We start from the raw sequence: 13,632 nt of genomic DNA on the forward strand, positions 1-13,632 counted from the left end.
CTTCCGCTTGCCCGGGGCCCGCCGGTGGCAGCAGGCTGAGGGCAGGACAGGGCCCGGCGGCCTTTTCTCCGCACCTGCCGTGCCGTGGGTCGTCCTTACCGCTGCCCTGGAGGGAAAGGAAGGGGCGAAGGGACGGGGGTGAGGAGACGGCCTGGGCGGGAGCTGGGGTTTGAGGTGGGGCCTTGGGATGCAAGGGGAAGGAGCAGGGCTCTGGAAGAGGAGTCTGGGGGATAGGGGTGGGAAGAAGGAGTGAGGGACTGAGGGGGGACCCCAGGAATGGGATCGGGGGGTGGGCAGGAGCAGAGCCTCAGGGCTGAGGGTCTGGGGAAGGAAGGGAAAAGAAAGGGGGAGGAGAAGGCAGAATCTGAGGTTTAAGAGGGATCCCAAGATAGGGGTCTGAGGGGGACTCCAGGAGCAGGGGTCTGAGGGGAAGGGGACAGGAGTGAGGGGCTCAAGGAGAGTCACAGGAGTGGGGGCCTGGGAGAGGGGAGGGATGTGGCCGCAGGGATGAGGGCTGAGGGGCAGAAACTGGAGCTTAAAGGGGACCCCAAGAGCAGGGACTTGAGGGAGGCCCTAGGGATGGTGGTTTGGGGAAGAGTCCTGACGGGGAGGCCCTGGGACAGAGGCCTGAGGGGACCAGTAGGAGCAGCCCCCCAGGGTGTGGGATTTTGCATGAGGCACCACTAAACAAAGCGGGGGGCAGTGAGGGCAGGCTGCCCGCTTCCCCCGCTCCTGCAGGTGTGTGGCATGATGAGTTCCCCCGGCAGGGCCAGCAGTGCGTTCCCCCTGCACGTCCTGGTGTGGAACAATGAGTATCGGCAGCTGGATGAAAAGCTGCAAGAACAGGTAACTGCTGCCCTCCTGGACAGAGAGAGCCTTGGCTGTGCCCTGGGTCTGTGCCAGGCTGGTGGGACTGTTCTTCTTCTGCATCTATTTGTGGGTTTGGGAGTGAGGTAAGAAGGTATAGGGATGTGATGGACTTTCATTGTTTTTCTGTGTAAATAAGCAGCAAGCACAGCTTAGCTTAATGGAAAATCAGAGTGCAGCAGGGCTGCTGCTGCTGGAGATGAGGGCAGGCTGTGGCTTGCTGAGGACCAGCAGTGCTTAGAGGCAGCAGTTTTATACTGGCTGGAGTGTTCTCAGCATCTCAAGTTTAAAAAAAAAAAAAAAGACTCATTGTTTTATGCTGTAGAGTAGAAAAATACAAAGCTGTTCCCTCTTTGGGATGGCTGAGGGAGAAATAGTAATGACGTAAGGGAATAACAGTCTGAAATGCTGCAGCAGAGCTCAGGCTGAAGTATCCTTTGTGCTGAGGCACTGTGCAAAGGCTCAGGTGCATACTGGGGTAGGGGGGAATCATTTGGGAGCAGAACACACTCATTGCATTCTGCCTGGCACCACAAGGACACAATCCCAAGTTGGGCTGTGCCATTCCTGACTGGTGATTGCCATCTGCAGTTCTAACAGTGCTCCACGACTTACTAATGCTTGCTGAGAGCATGCACCTCTCCTGATTTTTGAAGGAGAATCTTTGGAATGCAGCTAGTTTTCATCTAGTTCACTTAACCTTAATCCTTAACAGAGTCTTTAATCTTGCTGGCACACTGCTTCAGTTTATTTCTATTGCACTAACATTTTGATATGTGGACACTTGTAATCAGATAAGGATCCTTGTGCTGCTTGTCTTTGTGAGACTGGGGCTAAGTGAGCATCCACACCTGTGGGTGCTCCTCTGTCTCAAGTACTCCTCATTGTGAGGCAATGAGCAGCGTGTTGAGATGGGACATGTCCATCTCTTACTTGATCTCCTTTTAAATATTATTTTTTCCTTTCTAAAGTATTCCAAAGATCTGTTTCCTCCTGCTTCCTTGGGATAAGCTTCTCGCTGGCAGAGGGGTGCGTGAAGGAATCGAAAGGCACTTTGCCAGCTGCACTGGGTATGGCAAGGAGGGGTGGAATAGTGGCTTACTGGTTAGCAGAGGTCCTTCCCACATCAATGTAATTAGCACTGGAGTTGTAGGAAGTGGGGAAGCAGATGCATTGGTATTCCAGAACAGAAATGAGAAAAGAATGCTTTAAAATGAAGCTTCCCCCATTGTGTGTGATCTTTCAAACTTGATGCTGTCAGATAACCGCGTTAACTTGCATAATAACTTTCCTGTTCTGCTATTGACTTTCCCCTTTTCCTTTAGTTATAGATGCTCTTCTGTTTCAAATCTCTAAGCTAATAGTGAAAGATATGTAAGGTATGAGTATGTTGTGCTTGCATGTTTTGGATATTTATGCTTGTGTAGTTTTTTATTTTTAGTGACTTGTACGAAATGCATTCACTCTTCATTGTGCTCTGTGTGTCAGTAAAATGGATGCCTTGTAACTTACCATTTGCTTCTATGCTCTCAAAAAGTGCTACACAAGATTGGTGTTGAATCACCTGTTGAGTTGTTTTTGTTTCTTTTCCCCTCTTTTCCCCTTCCTGTTACGCTATATGTTGAATCCTCCAGTGATCTCTCTTGAGCTGTTAACTGTGTGTGTTTCAGTGAGCACAGAACTGTCTTTTCCTAAAAGGGACTGCTTCAGAAGGGGAAATAATTACAGGAAGAGAAATGAGAAGCATCACTGGGAGCTCAGTTGTGTTTTACAATGATACCACTTTGTAGGCCCTGCTTCTCTTTTTATTTCATTGGGAAGTGAGATTGCAGTGTGCTGAGGGCAGAAGGGCAGCACAGCAGTGTTTGCAAACAGAGTGACTACATAGCGTGAGCTGTGTGGGCATATGTAGGGAACGTTGACTCCTAGGTTATTTCCAACAAGCTGTATGTGAACTCTTTTCAGTGCATTGTGGTTAACTGCATTTGCTAGAGCAACGTCAGCATTACTTATCTCTTGGATACTCAACAGGATGTTGATCAACGTGATCCCCGGGGCCGGACCTTGCTGCATCTTGCTGTTTCCTTGGGTTACATAGAATCTGCCAAAGTCCTTCTTCAGCACAAGGCAGATGTAACTAAAGAGAATGCACAGGGATGGACAGGTAAAGACAACTTTTAAAACAGAAATGGTGTGTTAGTACTTCTCAGCTGCAGGTGTTGTACTTTGACTGATTCTGCATTGTGCATTTTGCTCAGAAAGCAAACTGAAACCATCTCGTGCTTGGATTTCTTTCAGTTTTACATGAGGCTATCAGCACAGGAGATCCAGAGATGGTCCATATGATTCTGCAGCACCGAGACTATCAGCAGACCTCCAGGACGCTTGGAGGAGTCCCTGAGTTACTCCAGAAGATTAACGAGGTGCTTATTTAGTTGACTCCAGACTGTAAGTCTGATTGCAGTTGTTCGGTTGAGTAAACTGAAATAAGACAGATCGGAGTTCAGTTAATTGGAATTTGGGCAACTTAATTCTTTCCTTTCAGTTCACGTATTGCAGAGGCCTGTGGGAGGTGGAGACTTTTTCCCTGACCTTATTTTGAAATCTGTAGTCGTGAACTTCAGTGTTCAAAGGTGGCTGTTAAAGAGTTGCTGCTTCTGTAATAACATAAAGAAGAATAGCTCATTATAAAGTAGCAGCAGACTGAAGTATTATATGCTTGTTAGACCTGAGGCTCTGTTTGTTTTTGAGTTTTCCTTTATCTAAAATGTTAATGGAAAATGCTGAGCTGAATGTTAAATCAATACTGTTCTGTGAAGTATTCATAGGGTCTTTTTCTTCCCCAGACTCCTGACTTTTATGTGGAAATGAAATGGGAGTTCACTAGCTGGGGTAAGAATCCTGATTGTTGGTACTTCTTCTAAGCAGTAGACAAAAGGACTCACTCTCACCAATGTCACAAAAGCTATGCAAAGGGAGAGACTTATTGGCATTGTTGTTCCCTGCTCCCCAGAATACTTACCACCACCTCTCAGAATAACCCTTTGTATTTCTGTATCACAATTGTTCTTTGTTTCCATTCTGTTTGTGGGGTTGTTTGTTTTTTTTGTTTGTTTGTTTTTAACTGAGACTTTAACCATTGTTGGTCACTGAAGACTTTTCCCAGAGGCTTGCCTGCCTACCTTTGGTTGTTGGTGACCGCACAGACTTCTTGGAAGTATCTGCTTTGCTTTTAAAGGAATGAATGCTTGGACTTCTGGCTGACTTCATTTTCCAAACAGCTATCTATCAGTCTGAGATTGGTTTTAGCCCATTTCACGTCTTAGTCTGAACTAACGTCTCATTCCTTTTCACATTAATCTTTAAATCAAAATAATGGGTTTTGCCCCTTAGCTGGTTGCTCTGAAAGCTAAAGAGGGCTGTTGTCTTGTTTCCTGTGGATAATGATCACAGTACTGAGTAATTCATGTATTACAAATAGCACTTTTACTTGAATTCAGTTTTCCCATGTGCTTAGTTTCTTGAATATTTTCTATTTATGTGTTGCTTGCTTTTGTAGTTCCACTAGTTTCTAGAGTTTGTCCAAGTGATGTCTGTCGCATCTGGAAAAGTGGTGCCAAATTGAGAGTTGATATCACATTGCTGGGATTTGAAAACATGAGCTGGGAGAGGGGAAGGCGCAGCCTGATCTTCAAGGGAGAAGGTATGCATTTTCTTACCACGTCTGCAGTGTTGATTGCCAAATGCTGGATAAACCACAATGAGAAACCCTATTTTTGCTCAAAAGATCTGCTGAGGCTGAGTACTGAATTTTAAGCAAGTTTTGTGCACGTTTCCATAAATGTCTTGAAGATGGTGTTTTGTACTTTAACACAGTGGCTTGATTTCTTTGTTTTGCGTTAATCTGAGGTCAACATTTGATCATAGGGCAAAAATTCTACATCAAATTCTTACATGCTTTCCCCCTTTGATTCTCTTGCCTCCAAATAAAATGCAATTTTAAATGTAGTTCCAACTCCGAGTGTGAAATACAACAAACTAGCTTCCACCCTGATTTGATGTGCAGCGTCTGTTCGGTTTTACATTCTGGAGCACTACTGGTATGTTGTTTGCCTTTTCGAATGAGGTGCTGTTCCAACAGATGCTGAAGGTTGGGCAGAACTAATTGAGATTAACCACGATGATAAATTTGTTACCACGGAACGTTTTGAGATTTCCCAACACATGGAACGTTTGACGCTGGGATCTATGACACCAAAAAGAAGAGAAGTGGAAAGACGCCTTACATCTCCAATTATCAACACGTGCCTTGATACAAAAAATATTGCTTTTGAAAGGTAAGGTACGAAGTTTCTCTTATAAATCAACACTGCAAGTGTATTGATGGTCATACCTTCCAAGTGAGATGTATATATATGCAGTTTCTTTATCTTGTATACCTAGCACTTCCTCGGAGCTTCCCAGGATTAGTCCATGTGGTGTTCAGTGAGCCTTATTTACTACAGCATCTACACATCCAGAGACAAAGACTTCCTAGACAGAAATACTAACACTAGTTCCCAAACTGCAGTGTCAGATTACTTTTGAAATCAAACTCGGCGTTGAGAGCTGGATGTTAGACTGAATAGCTTATTGCAGATTGCCTTCCTCCTCTGTGGCTCAAGTGTCCACATCTGAATCTAAAATCTGTGGCTAAACATGGACTTCTTCCATGAGCTGAAAATGGGAGCAGCATGACTTTCTTAGCACTGTCATGGTGCGTGTGCACGAGGACACGTTGACCTGTGCTTTTGTCTGAGGTTAATAAACAAATAATTTATCAAATATCATTTGTTCAAAGCAATTTGGGGAAGAAATGGACCATGTGTTGTGTAGGAGTGCAACAGTTTAGATACTTGTGTTCACTTTTTGGCAGAACCACATCTGGATTCTGGGTTTGGAGGACTGAAAAAGCAGAAGGTGTGAATGGTTATGAAGCAAAGGTAAAGCCTGTTCTGTACAGCTAAGGGGTCTCACAGCTCACTGAAATGTTGCTGTTTTGCCTTCATTTCTTGAATATTTTAGGTTCTAAGCTAGCTGTCGGGCTTTATTGTGTTACAGAACAGGGTGGTAGTGAGGATCTTCAAGGGTGCTGAACTTATGTGAGGAGTGGGTGGTGCTGTGGCACATGCCCAGGAGCTCTGGGGGAGGAGGAGGATCAAAGCATTTCAAGAGAAGAAGGGAAAAAGATTCAGTGGAATTGTTAGAACTGCCTTCCAAGGAAAAGAATTGAATTCATTCTTGTGTTGTCATTCCTTCACTGTTAAAAGAGGAGGAAGGGTGGGCACTCTCTAGTAACAGTATTGCAAGGAGATACAACTGATGGCAGCAAGAAACTGGTAGCACCAGTTCAAGTACCACCTTGGTTGATTTGTAGTGTTTCTATTTTATCTGCTTGCCCAGCAGGTGGCTGTACAGCTTCAGCTGTCAAGAAAATGGTACGTGGGGTTTTCATCATACCAAAGGGAATAGAAAATCAAGTGCAGCGTTTCCAGTTGATTGCTGATATGTTAAGGATTAAGATCTTTTGTCAGTGAAAAGCAGGTCCATGTTGCTTTATTCTATCTTAGGCTTGTATTTATGGTTCTTTTAGAGGCAATGTTAGTTTTGTAACCTGTGGTGATTCTTGTCCTTCTGCTCTTCTTCTAAAGGTGTACATGGCAAACAATGTAAATATAGTCACAAAAATCAGAACGGAACACTTAACAGAAGAGGAAAAGAAAAGATATAAAGGTAGTTTTCTTATAGGATCACTAAAATTAAATACAGCCTTTTGGCTCTCCAATACCTTCTTTTTAATGCATTCGTGCCTTTACTTTGTTTTGGCCAGCTTAAAGACTGGTCTGGACTTTGTTTTTTTAGGCTTTCTGTTGACTTCTGGTCCCATGAGTCTTTCTAATGTTTAAACTGGAGTAAAAGATGGGTAGCTGGTGGCCTCATATGGATACCTTGCCTTGCTCTGGGGTCACCAGGGGAGGCACTGTGAATAATAGTGATCTGATGATAGAGACATCTGGAAATCCTTGCCTCTATTCTGGATCCTGTATCCATCTTACTGTCACCTTTTGGTCCTGGCCTTGCCTGTTGAAGCTTACAGGGAACTTGGGCTTCCTCTTTACTGTGACTGGCTTACTGGACTCTGGGTCAGAAGCCTTGCTTGTTAGCTTGCTGTGTACAAAGTTCTGCTGCTAAGTTGTTTTTCATGTTGTCTGAAGCTGACAGGAGCCCCTTGGAATCGTTTCTGGGTACAGTGGAGCATGAGTACGGTGCTCAGGTGAGTGTCTGACCTCACAGCAGGACCCTGTGGCACAGAGGTCTGTTTTGATAGCTGTATGCATGCAGAATCTCTTCCTATTTCCTTAGCTCTGCAGCAGCTCAGATAACGAGGTTTGAATTTTCCCTGGGGAGACCTTTATTTGTTCTAAACCCTCAAATGTTCCTGCATTAGTACTATATACTTCCTTTTTGAATGCTCCCGTGAAAAAGATGTAGAATCCTATAGCAAAACGAGAGCTGGGATGTGAGCAGCAATGGTAAACCTGAGCAGGGTGTTCTGAGTGCTAGCCTACGGGTAATCTGGGAGCTGTGCTCACAGACCAGCAAGATCCTCAGCTGGGAGATGGTGGTAAGGTGGTATCAGAAACACTTAGTAACTCTGTATCAACGTTGTGTCCTGTGTTTTTGTTTTTTTCCCTGAAATGGGTTGTTAGTGGTCCCAGTATGGCTTTAGAAACCACCTTCAATCTGGACACATTTAAACATAGCAGATACAGATTTTCTAGCTGCTAAAAGAGATGAGCTCCTTCATAAGTGGCATGTACTGCTTGTTTTGTACTTTGATCTTTTTCTCTCTTGCTCTGTAGAGTGCAGTGAAGACAACAGAGTATGCCACAAGTAACAATCCCACTGCTATTACTCCAGAGGAATACTTTGATCCAGAATTTGATTTGAAAGGCAGAGATATAGGAAGACCCAAAGAAGTCACCGTTCGAACGCAGAAGTGAGAAATAAAACTTACACCTATTTGCCTCTTGTCAGTCCTCTGATCTCTAGAAACTATTTTACAAACATCCGGTACAGTTTCACTCTCCTTGCAATGTTAATTAAAAGAGGCATCTTGAAGTAATCAGCTGTGGGCTAATTCTTAGTTCTAGTGCTGTAACTTTTCAAATACCTGACCCTCCCCTATTGCAAGGTGTCAGGAAACTCCTATGGTTTGTCTCTAGCCTGACCGAGAGTGTGGTTTGGTTTCTCAAAGCTATTGCTCTTTGTATGAAGCAGGTGGAAGTGTTTTTTATTTTGCTTTTTCAGTTTCCAGAACTGTATACTTAAGATGCTTTTATACAACTTATCCTTTCAGATTTAAAGCGACCTTGTGGATGAGTGAAGAGTTTCCCTTGTCCCTTGTGGAGCAAGTAACTCCAATCATTGATCTGATGGCCAGAACTAGTGCTCATTTTGCCAGGCTGAGGGATTTCATCACTCTGGAATTTCCACCAGGATTTCCTGTCAAAATTGGTAACGTTTAACAATCTCTATTCTAGCATCTTTGTTCTATTCTCTGTATTTTTTTTTTTTGTCATTCTTTGTAGTTTTTTTGCAACATATATTTACAAAAACCATTTTAGTTCTACCAGTCATCTTGCTACATGAGAACCAAGCTGTATGCTATTTATGTCTGGGAACATGGGATCCAAATTCTCAATGACCAGTATAGAAGCACGATTTTAAAGATGGTGTAACTTAATAACTTAATAAGAATGAGCTGTTCCTAGCCCTTTCCTTGGGGTTGAAAGGATTTTGATTTGGCAATTATTTTTTTTTTTTAAATTAACTTCATGGAATGTAGAGGCAGAATGACAAAGACTAAGGGCAAGTTCTTGGTGATCTGAGTTGCGGTTCACTTAGTTGTTGTGACATCCTGCTTTTGGATTATATGAGATAATGTGAAAACGAATGACAGACTTCTCTTTCTGATACAGATTTTGTTGTTTTTTTTAATAGAAATTCCCTTATTTCATGTGCTGAATGCTCGAATTACATTTGAAAATGTCAACAGCTGCAGGACAGCTGAGAGAACATCACAAACGGGTGGAGGTGTGCAGGGGGATTCAGGTGAGGAGTGAAGAATGCAATGATGGCATCTCGTTGTTTCTGTTTGTGGAGTGAGTAGAAGAGCTTTTACATCCATTGCAAATAACCAAAAGAGGAGTCAGAGGTACTGGAGTATTTATCTCTTCCATTCTTTTTCTTCCACTGTGATTTTGTCAAGGTTCAGCTACCTTACCTAAGACTGTACTGCATCTTACTGCCACGCTTGTTTGCCAGAGCCTCTGGCCACATGTAGGCAGGTGGCTTATCTGCATTTTTGGAGTTAATCATGTATGAACATCCATTGGATTTTTTTCTATTAACAACTTGCAAAAATATACTATGCCATGTTTGGAACTGTATTTTGCTTCTATAGGTGCTAATTTTGAGGTTGACCAGTCAGTGTTTGAGATCCCCAAATCTTACCACGTCCAAGATGATGGTAGGAACATCCATGTGCACGATGAAGATAACGAGATTATGCAGTTTGCTATTCAGCAGAGTCTGTTGGAATCCAGTGGAAATAAAGTAAGTGTGCTGTAATCTGCTCAGTGCAGATCTGTCAGCTTTGACAGCAAATGTGCAGCAATAGCTGTCTCTAAATTAAGCCATTATGTATAAAGTGCCACGTAGGATGGATTTTCCAAGAACCTCAGAGGAGAAAAATAGAGTAATTTATTTTCAAGAAGAAATAAGAGTGAGTTGCACTGCCAATCTATGAAATTCTTTCTCCAATTCCTAGGAAGTGGGGGCGCATTCCAATGGAGCAGTTGCATATTCACAGGACTTCAATATACAGTATCAGAGGTAACTAATTTTCTGTCAAGTCATGTGTAATAGACCAAAGAATGTCCAACAGTAGCATGAAGATTTTTTTTCTGAAGACAGGTGGCAGACGCACGGAATTCAAGGTCTGTCTTGCTGTGCTGCTTCAAACTTTCCTTGTATTTATTTATTTTTTCAACAAGCCAGAGCTCCAGGCTGGGCCTCACTAGTCTGTGTAGTATGTCCCTTTAGTTCAGCTCCAGAACTGACCTGCACATGTCAGTTTTTCTCCTGATTATTTTTTTTTTTTTCCTCCTATTACACACAGCCTTTCTGTTCTGCTATTAGAGCTATGAGTTTGGCCCCTCTGGATTGGTATATTCCTGAGGATCCCTAGAATAAGAAGTCTTAAGTATGGCTGTTAGATTTTGATATCTTACACTGAGAGCTGCTTTCTGCCCTGTAAGATTGTGATTCAGGCTTGCAGACTGAACACAAGTTGCTAGGGTGGATCCTTGCAGGAAACATGAAATAAGCTCCATCTCTCCTCCTTCTCAAAGTTCTGTCTTTCTGCTTTCTCCAGGGCACTGCAGGAGAGCTATCTAACGAGCACAGGTAACTCACAGTGCAGCAGCCCTAGCGAGCCTTCCAGTTTTGAGAAGGACTTGCAGCTTGCCATGGAGCTGTCTGTCCGAGAGCAGGAGGAGCGAGAGAGGCAACGCCGTGAGGAGGAAGATGCAGAGCTGCAGCAAGTTCTACAGCTTTCTCTTGTGGAAAAATAACTCTTGAAATAAGGATGACCAAATCCGTGCGAAGCTGGAGGCTTTCAGAGCTCTCAGGCTGAAGACCACTCCTGGATTGCTTAAGTGAACATTTCACCTGCCTTCTTCATTGTCACTGTAATATCAGCTACAACAGCTGATGTTTTTTAAATTGTTTTATTATTTTTGAGGGAGATTCAGTAACTGGGCATTCTGTGTTTAACTGCCTAGCTGTGCAGCCTTAGCTGTGACATTCTTCTACCTAAACATGTTTATTGAAGAGCAGGTGGAAGGCTTGCTTAGCACCAGGTGTTAGGGTTGCGTTGAAGTTTAAAAACCTGATTTATGAGGAGTTCAGAAGGGAAACTTCTTCATTACTTACCAAAGAAATACTCATCTGCGTAGTCACTTCAGAATAATTCAAAGCCATTGTCTCTGTTTCTTCCAGTTCTTGCCTGGAAGGTATCTCTATGCATTCACATACGTACAGTAGTTTTCATGCTGACAGATGCTCTGTTAGTTTTGTTTATACATGATTATTTCTTCTCCAGTCACTGAGACTTTTATCATATGCTCCTGCTTACAAGGGATAATTTTATACTTGAACAGCTAATCCAAGCATGAGATTAAACTAGTGCTTTCTGAAATCAGACAAACCAAGCAGCCAGTACAATTTTAGCTCCTCAAGTGGGACCATTCTCCTAAAGTAGCACTTTCTGCAGTGATTCAACACCAGCTCGTTCCCATAGTCAGAGGGGCAGCAAGGAAATAAGTGATAGATACAGGTGCTTCTTGAGATCACTGTGTGTGTGCGTGCGTGTGGGTGCTGCTGAATTCAAACAGGAGAAAAGTCAGTTGAGATTTTAATGTATACTTATTGGAAGATCAGTTTTAATTCTGTCATCTGAAAGGGAAAACGTGTGTTGCTTTTTAAAATTCAAAGGCTTATCCTTCATGTGAATACGTACTTTTTTTATCTGAATCTTTTTATTGATTTTTAAACCAAGCCACGATGACTGCACTCCTTGAAATGGTATCGTTACAATTCAGAAATAGGTTTTAACAGCTTTCCTCAGGTCTTTCCTCCTACAATAGAGTTGTAGCTATTCTACTTGCACTTCTGCCAGTGTTTACAGTACTCACACTGTGACTCTCAAGTGCACTCCACACGTACACAACGATGTGCGCCCACAGGAAGGCCTTACAGCAGTCAAACATCAGCAATATTGCTCAGTCCCTGCTCACAGTGCTGTGAGAACCTATGGTACGTATGCTGTCATCTTGCTGCCTACCCCTGCTCTTCTCCTCGAGCAAACCAGGGCAGCTCTGTGCAACCATTAACTCCTTTAAAGTCATTATGACACAACCAGAGAGATGGTTGGTAGCTTAGAACTTCATTTTTAAACCAATAATCCATATTTCTTTGGGCAATTAAAATTCAGCGTCTATTGTATCATGCTTAACCTTGCAGCTTGTAACCCTCCCTAGCTTCCTGTGGCTGCAGGAATGGGGAATGCAACTCTTTGCATGGGGGCAGAGGGGCTGTGTTGGAACTGCATCTTTCTTTGAAAAGAGGATTACTGTGACTTTCTGGGTTACAGAAAAGGGAATAAGCCTTGCATTCAGCTCTTGACAACATTATGGGTTAAAAGATAAAGTTGTGTTGGTTTTGTTTGTTGTTTTCTTTCCTCCAGCGGAAATAAAGAGTGCTGTTACCTTTGTAAGAGTGCTATCTGACTTTGCTTTTTGCTAGTGAGCATCTCAGAGGTGAGAAGGAAAAAATAAAATGGGGCTCAGTGAACTGTCTTCAGCAAATTAAAGGCAGGCTGGTGTTGAGGCTTCAGTGCCCTTGGTCAGTTCTGTATGCACCTTCTTGTGAGTAACAGATGGAAAAGAGCAGGAGCGAGTTGCGCTGTATGTTCATATTAACACTGCTGTCCAAAAATAAAGCCTGTCAATTTCTGTTCCATGAACAGACTTTGGGATTATGTGGGAAAGCAGAACATCAGTCACAAAGAGCTGCATCTGTGTTCTGAACCTAGGGGGAACTTCTACACGCCAGCACCTTAAGGTCTGTAAGCTGTGGCCCTATTTCTGTGCTGTTTGGAAGTGAGACAAAGCAGGGGCTCTTGGGCTGTTGTTCTGGAGCTGGGTTATGGTCCATGGTAACTCACAATGTGCTTCATTTGGAAATCCTTTTGCCCATTCTCTTCCCTTGTCCTGCAGGCAGTAAGCTCGCAGCTGGGACGTGGGACTGCTTGGCCTTTCACACAGCTACAGCTGAACGTCCATGAATAAATAAAGGAGTCCTGCAGTGTTTACTTCTCTTTTATTTGTACAGAGAGACAGAGCAGGGGGTGAAGAATGAATGCAAACAACGCTGCTGCAGGGAGCTCAGCTCAGAGCTGCACCCACAAACAAGCACACAGCTATGGGCACAGTGGTACATGGAACAAAGGATGCAAAAATCAGCGAGCCAGAGCTCTGCAACCAAGAAGATCGGAAAGAAACATCCTGCCGTTAGCTTGCTCCCTCATTTGTGCTTCACTGAGATTAGAAACGAGGTCTGTTCCAGGCCAGGCTCATTTACTGATGTACAGACCAGCAGCAAAGGGAGCCCCCAGCTCCAGGATCTCTCCCTGCCCCTAACAGAGCAGGACCAGCCGGCTGCAGTGCGAGGCCTGCAGAGCTGACCACCACCTTTACTCTGAAGGTACAGTTTTAAAAACCTAAAATAAATTACTACCCCTGACCCCTATGTTAAATACCAAAGTAATACTTAATAAGCAAAAATCCAGTTGCTACTCCCAGCAGTGCAAAACAAAACAAAACAAAATAGCAGCATCCGTACGCACGTGTGACTTCAGTGTAAAACCTTGAGTTTGTTACCAAAAGCTGCGCGGCGTGGATCCGGCTGTAGCGCCAACGCGGAGCTGCCAGAGCTGGAGGTGTTGGGGCTGGGACGGGGTCCTCGTCCACGGCTGCTCCCCGTGGCTCCGCTGCTCGGCGCTGGGGCCGCCATCACTGCACAGCGGACGCGGTGATGCCGAGCGGAACCCACGCGGGGCGGCTCCGGGTGTCCGTGCGGGTGACGGCGATGTCCTCGAGC

General features: G+C 43.9%; 1 protein-coding gene across 2 annotated transcripts; it reads left to right on the plus strand.

The window, feature by feature from the left end:
* Positions 1-17: 17 nt before the first annotated feature.
* ANKRD13A (ankyrin repeat domain 13A) lies at positions 18-12,324 on the plus strand. 2 transcript variants are annotated; one of them, XM_010720362.2, is made up of 16 exons: positions 18-138; positions 704-846; positions 2,899-3,031; positions 3,166-3,290; positions 3,714-3,759; positions 4,427-4,570; positions 5,009-5,204; positions 5,783-5,849; positions 6,558-6,639; positions 7,122-7,180; positions 7,770-7,906; positions 8,267-8,424; positions 8,911-9,021; positions 9,374-9,525; positions 9,740-9,804; positions 10,346-12,324. In XM_010720362.2, the coding sequence occupies exons 2-16, from the start codon at positions 748-750 to the stop codon at positions 10,542-10,544; spliced, it is 1,773 nt and encodes a 590-aa protein (XP_010718664.1). In that variant the 5' UTR covers positions 18-138; positions 704-747; the 3' UTR covers positions 10,545-12,324. The 2 variants fall into 2 exon arrangements, with proteins under 2 accessions (XP_010718664.1, XP_010718665.1); XM_010720363.3 differs by having other exon boundaries at positions 29-138; positions 739-846.
* The last annotated feature ends 1,308 nt before the right edge of the window (positions 12,325-13,632 follow it).

The sequence above is a fragment of the Meleagris gallopavo genome, chromosome 17, assembly GCF_000146605.3.
Source record: "Meleagris gallopavo isolate NT-WF06-2002-E0010 breed Aviagen turkey brand Nicholas breeding stock chromosome 17, Turkey_5.1, whole genome shotgun sequence".
In the NCBI taxonomy this organism is placed as follows: domain Eukaryota; kingdom Metazoa; phylum Chordata; class Aves; order Galliformes; family Phasianidae; genus Meleagris; species Meleagris gallopavo.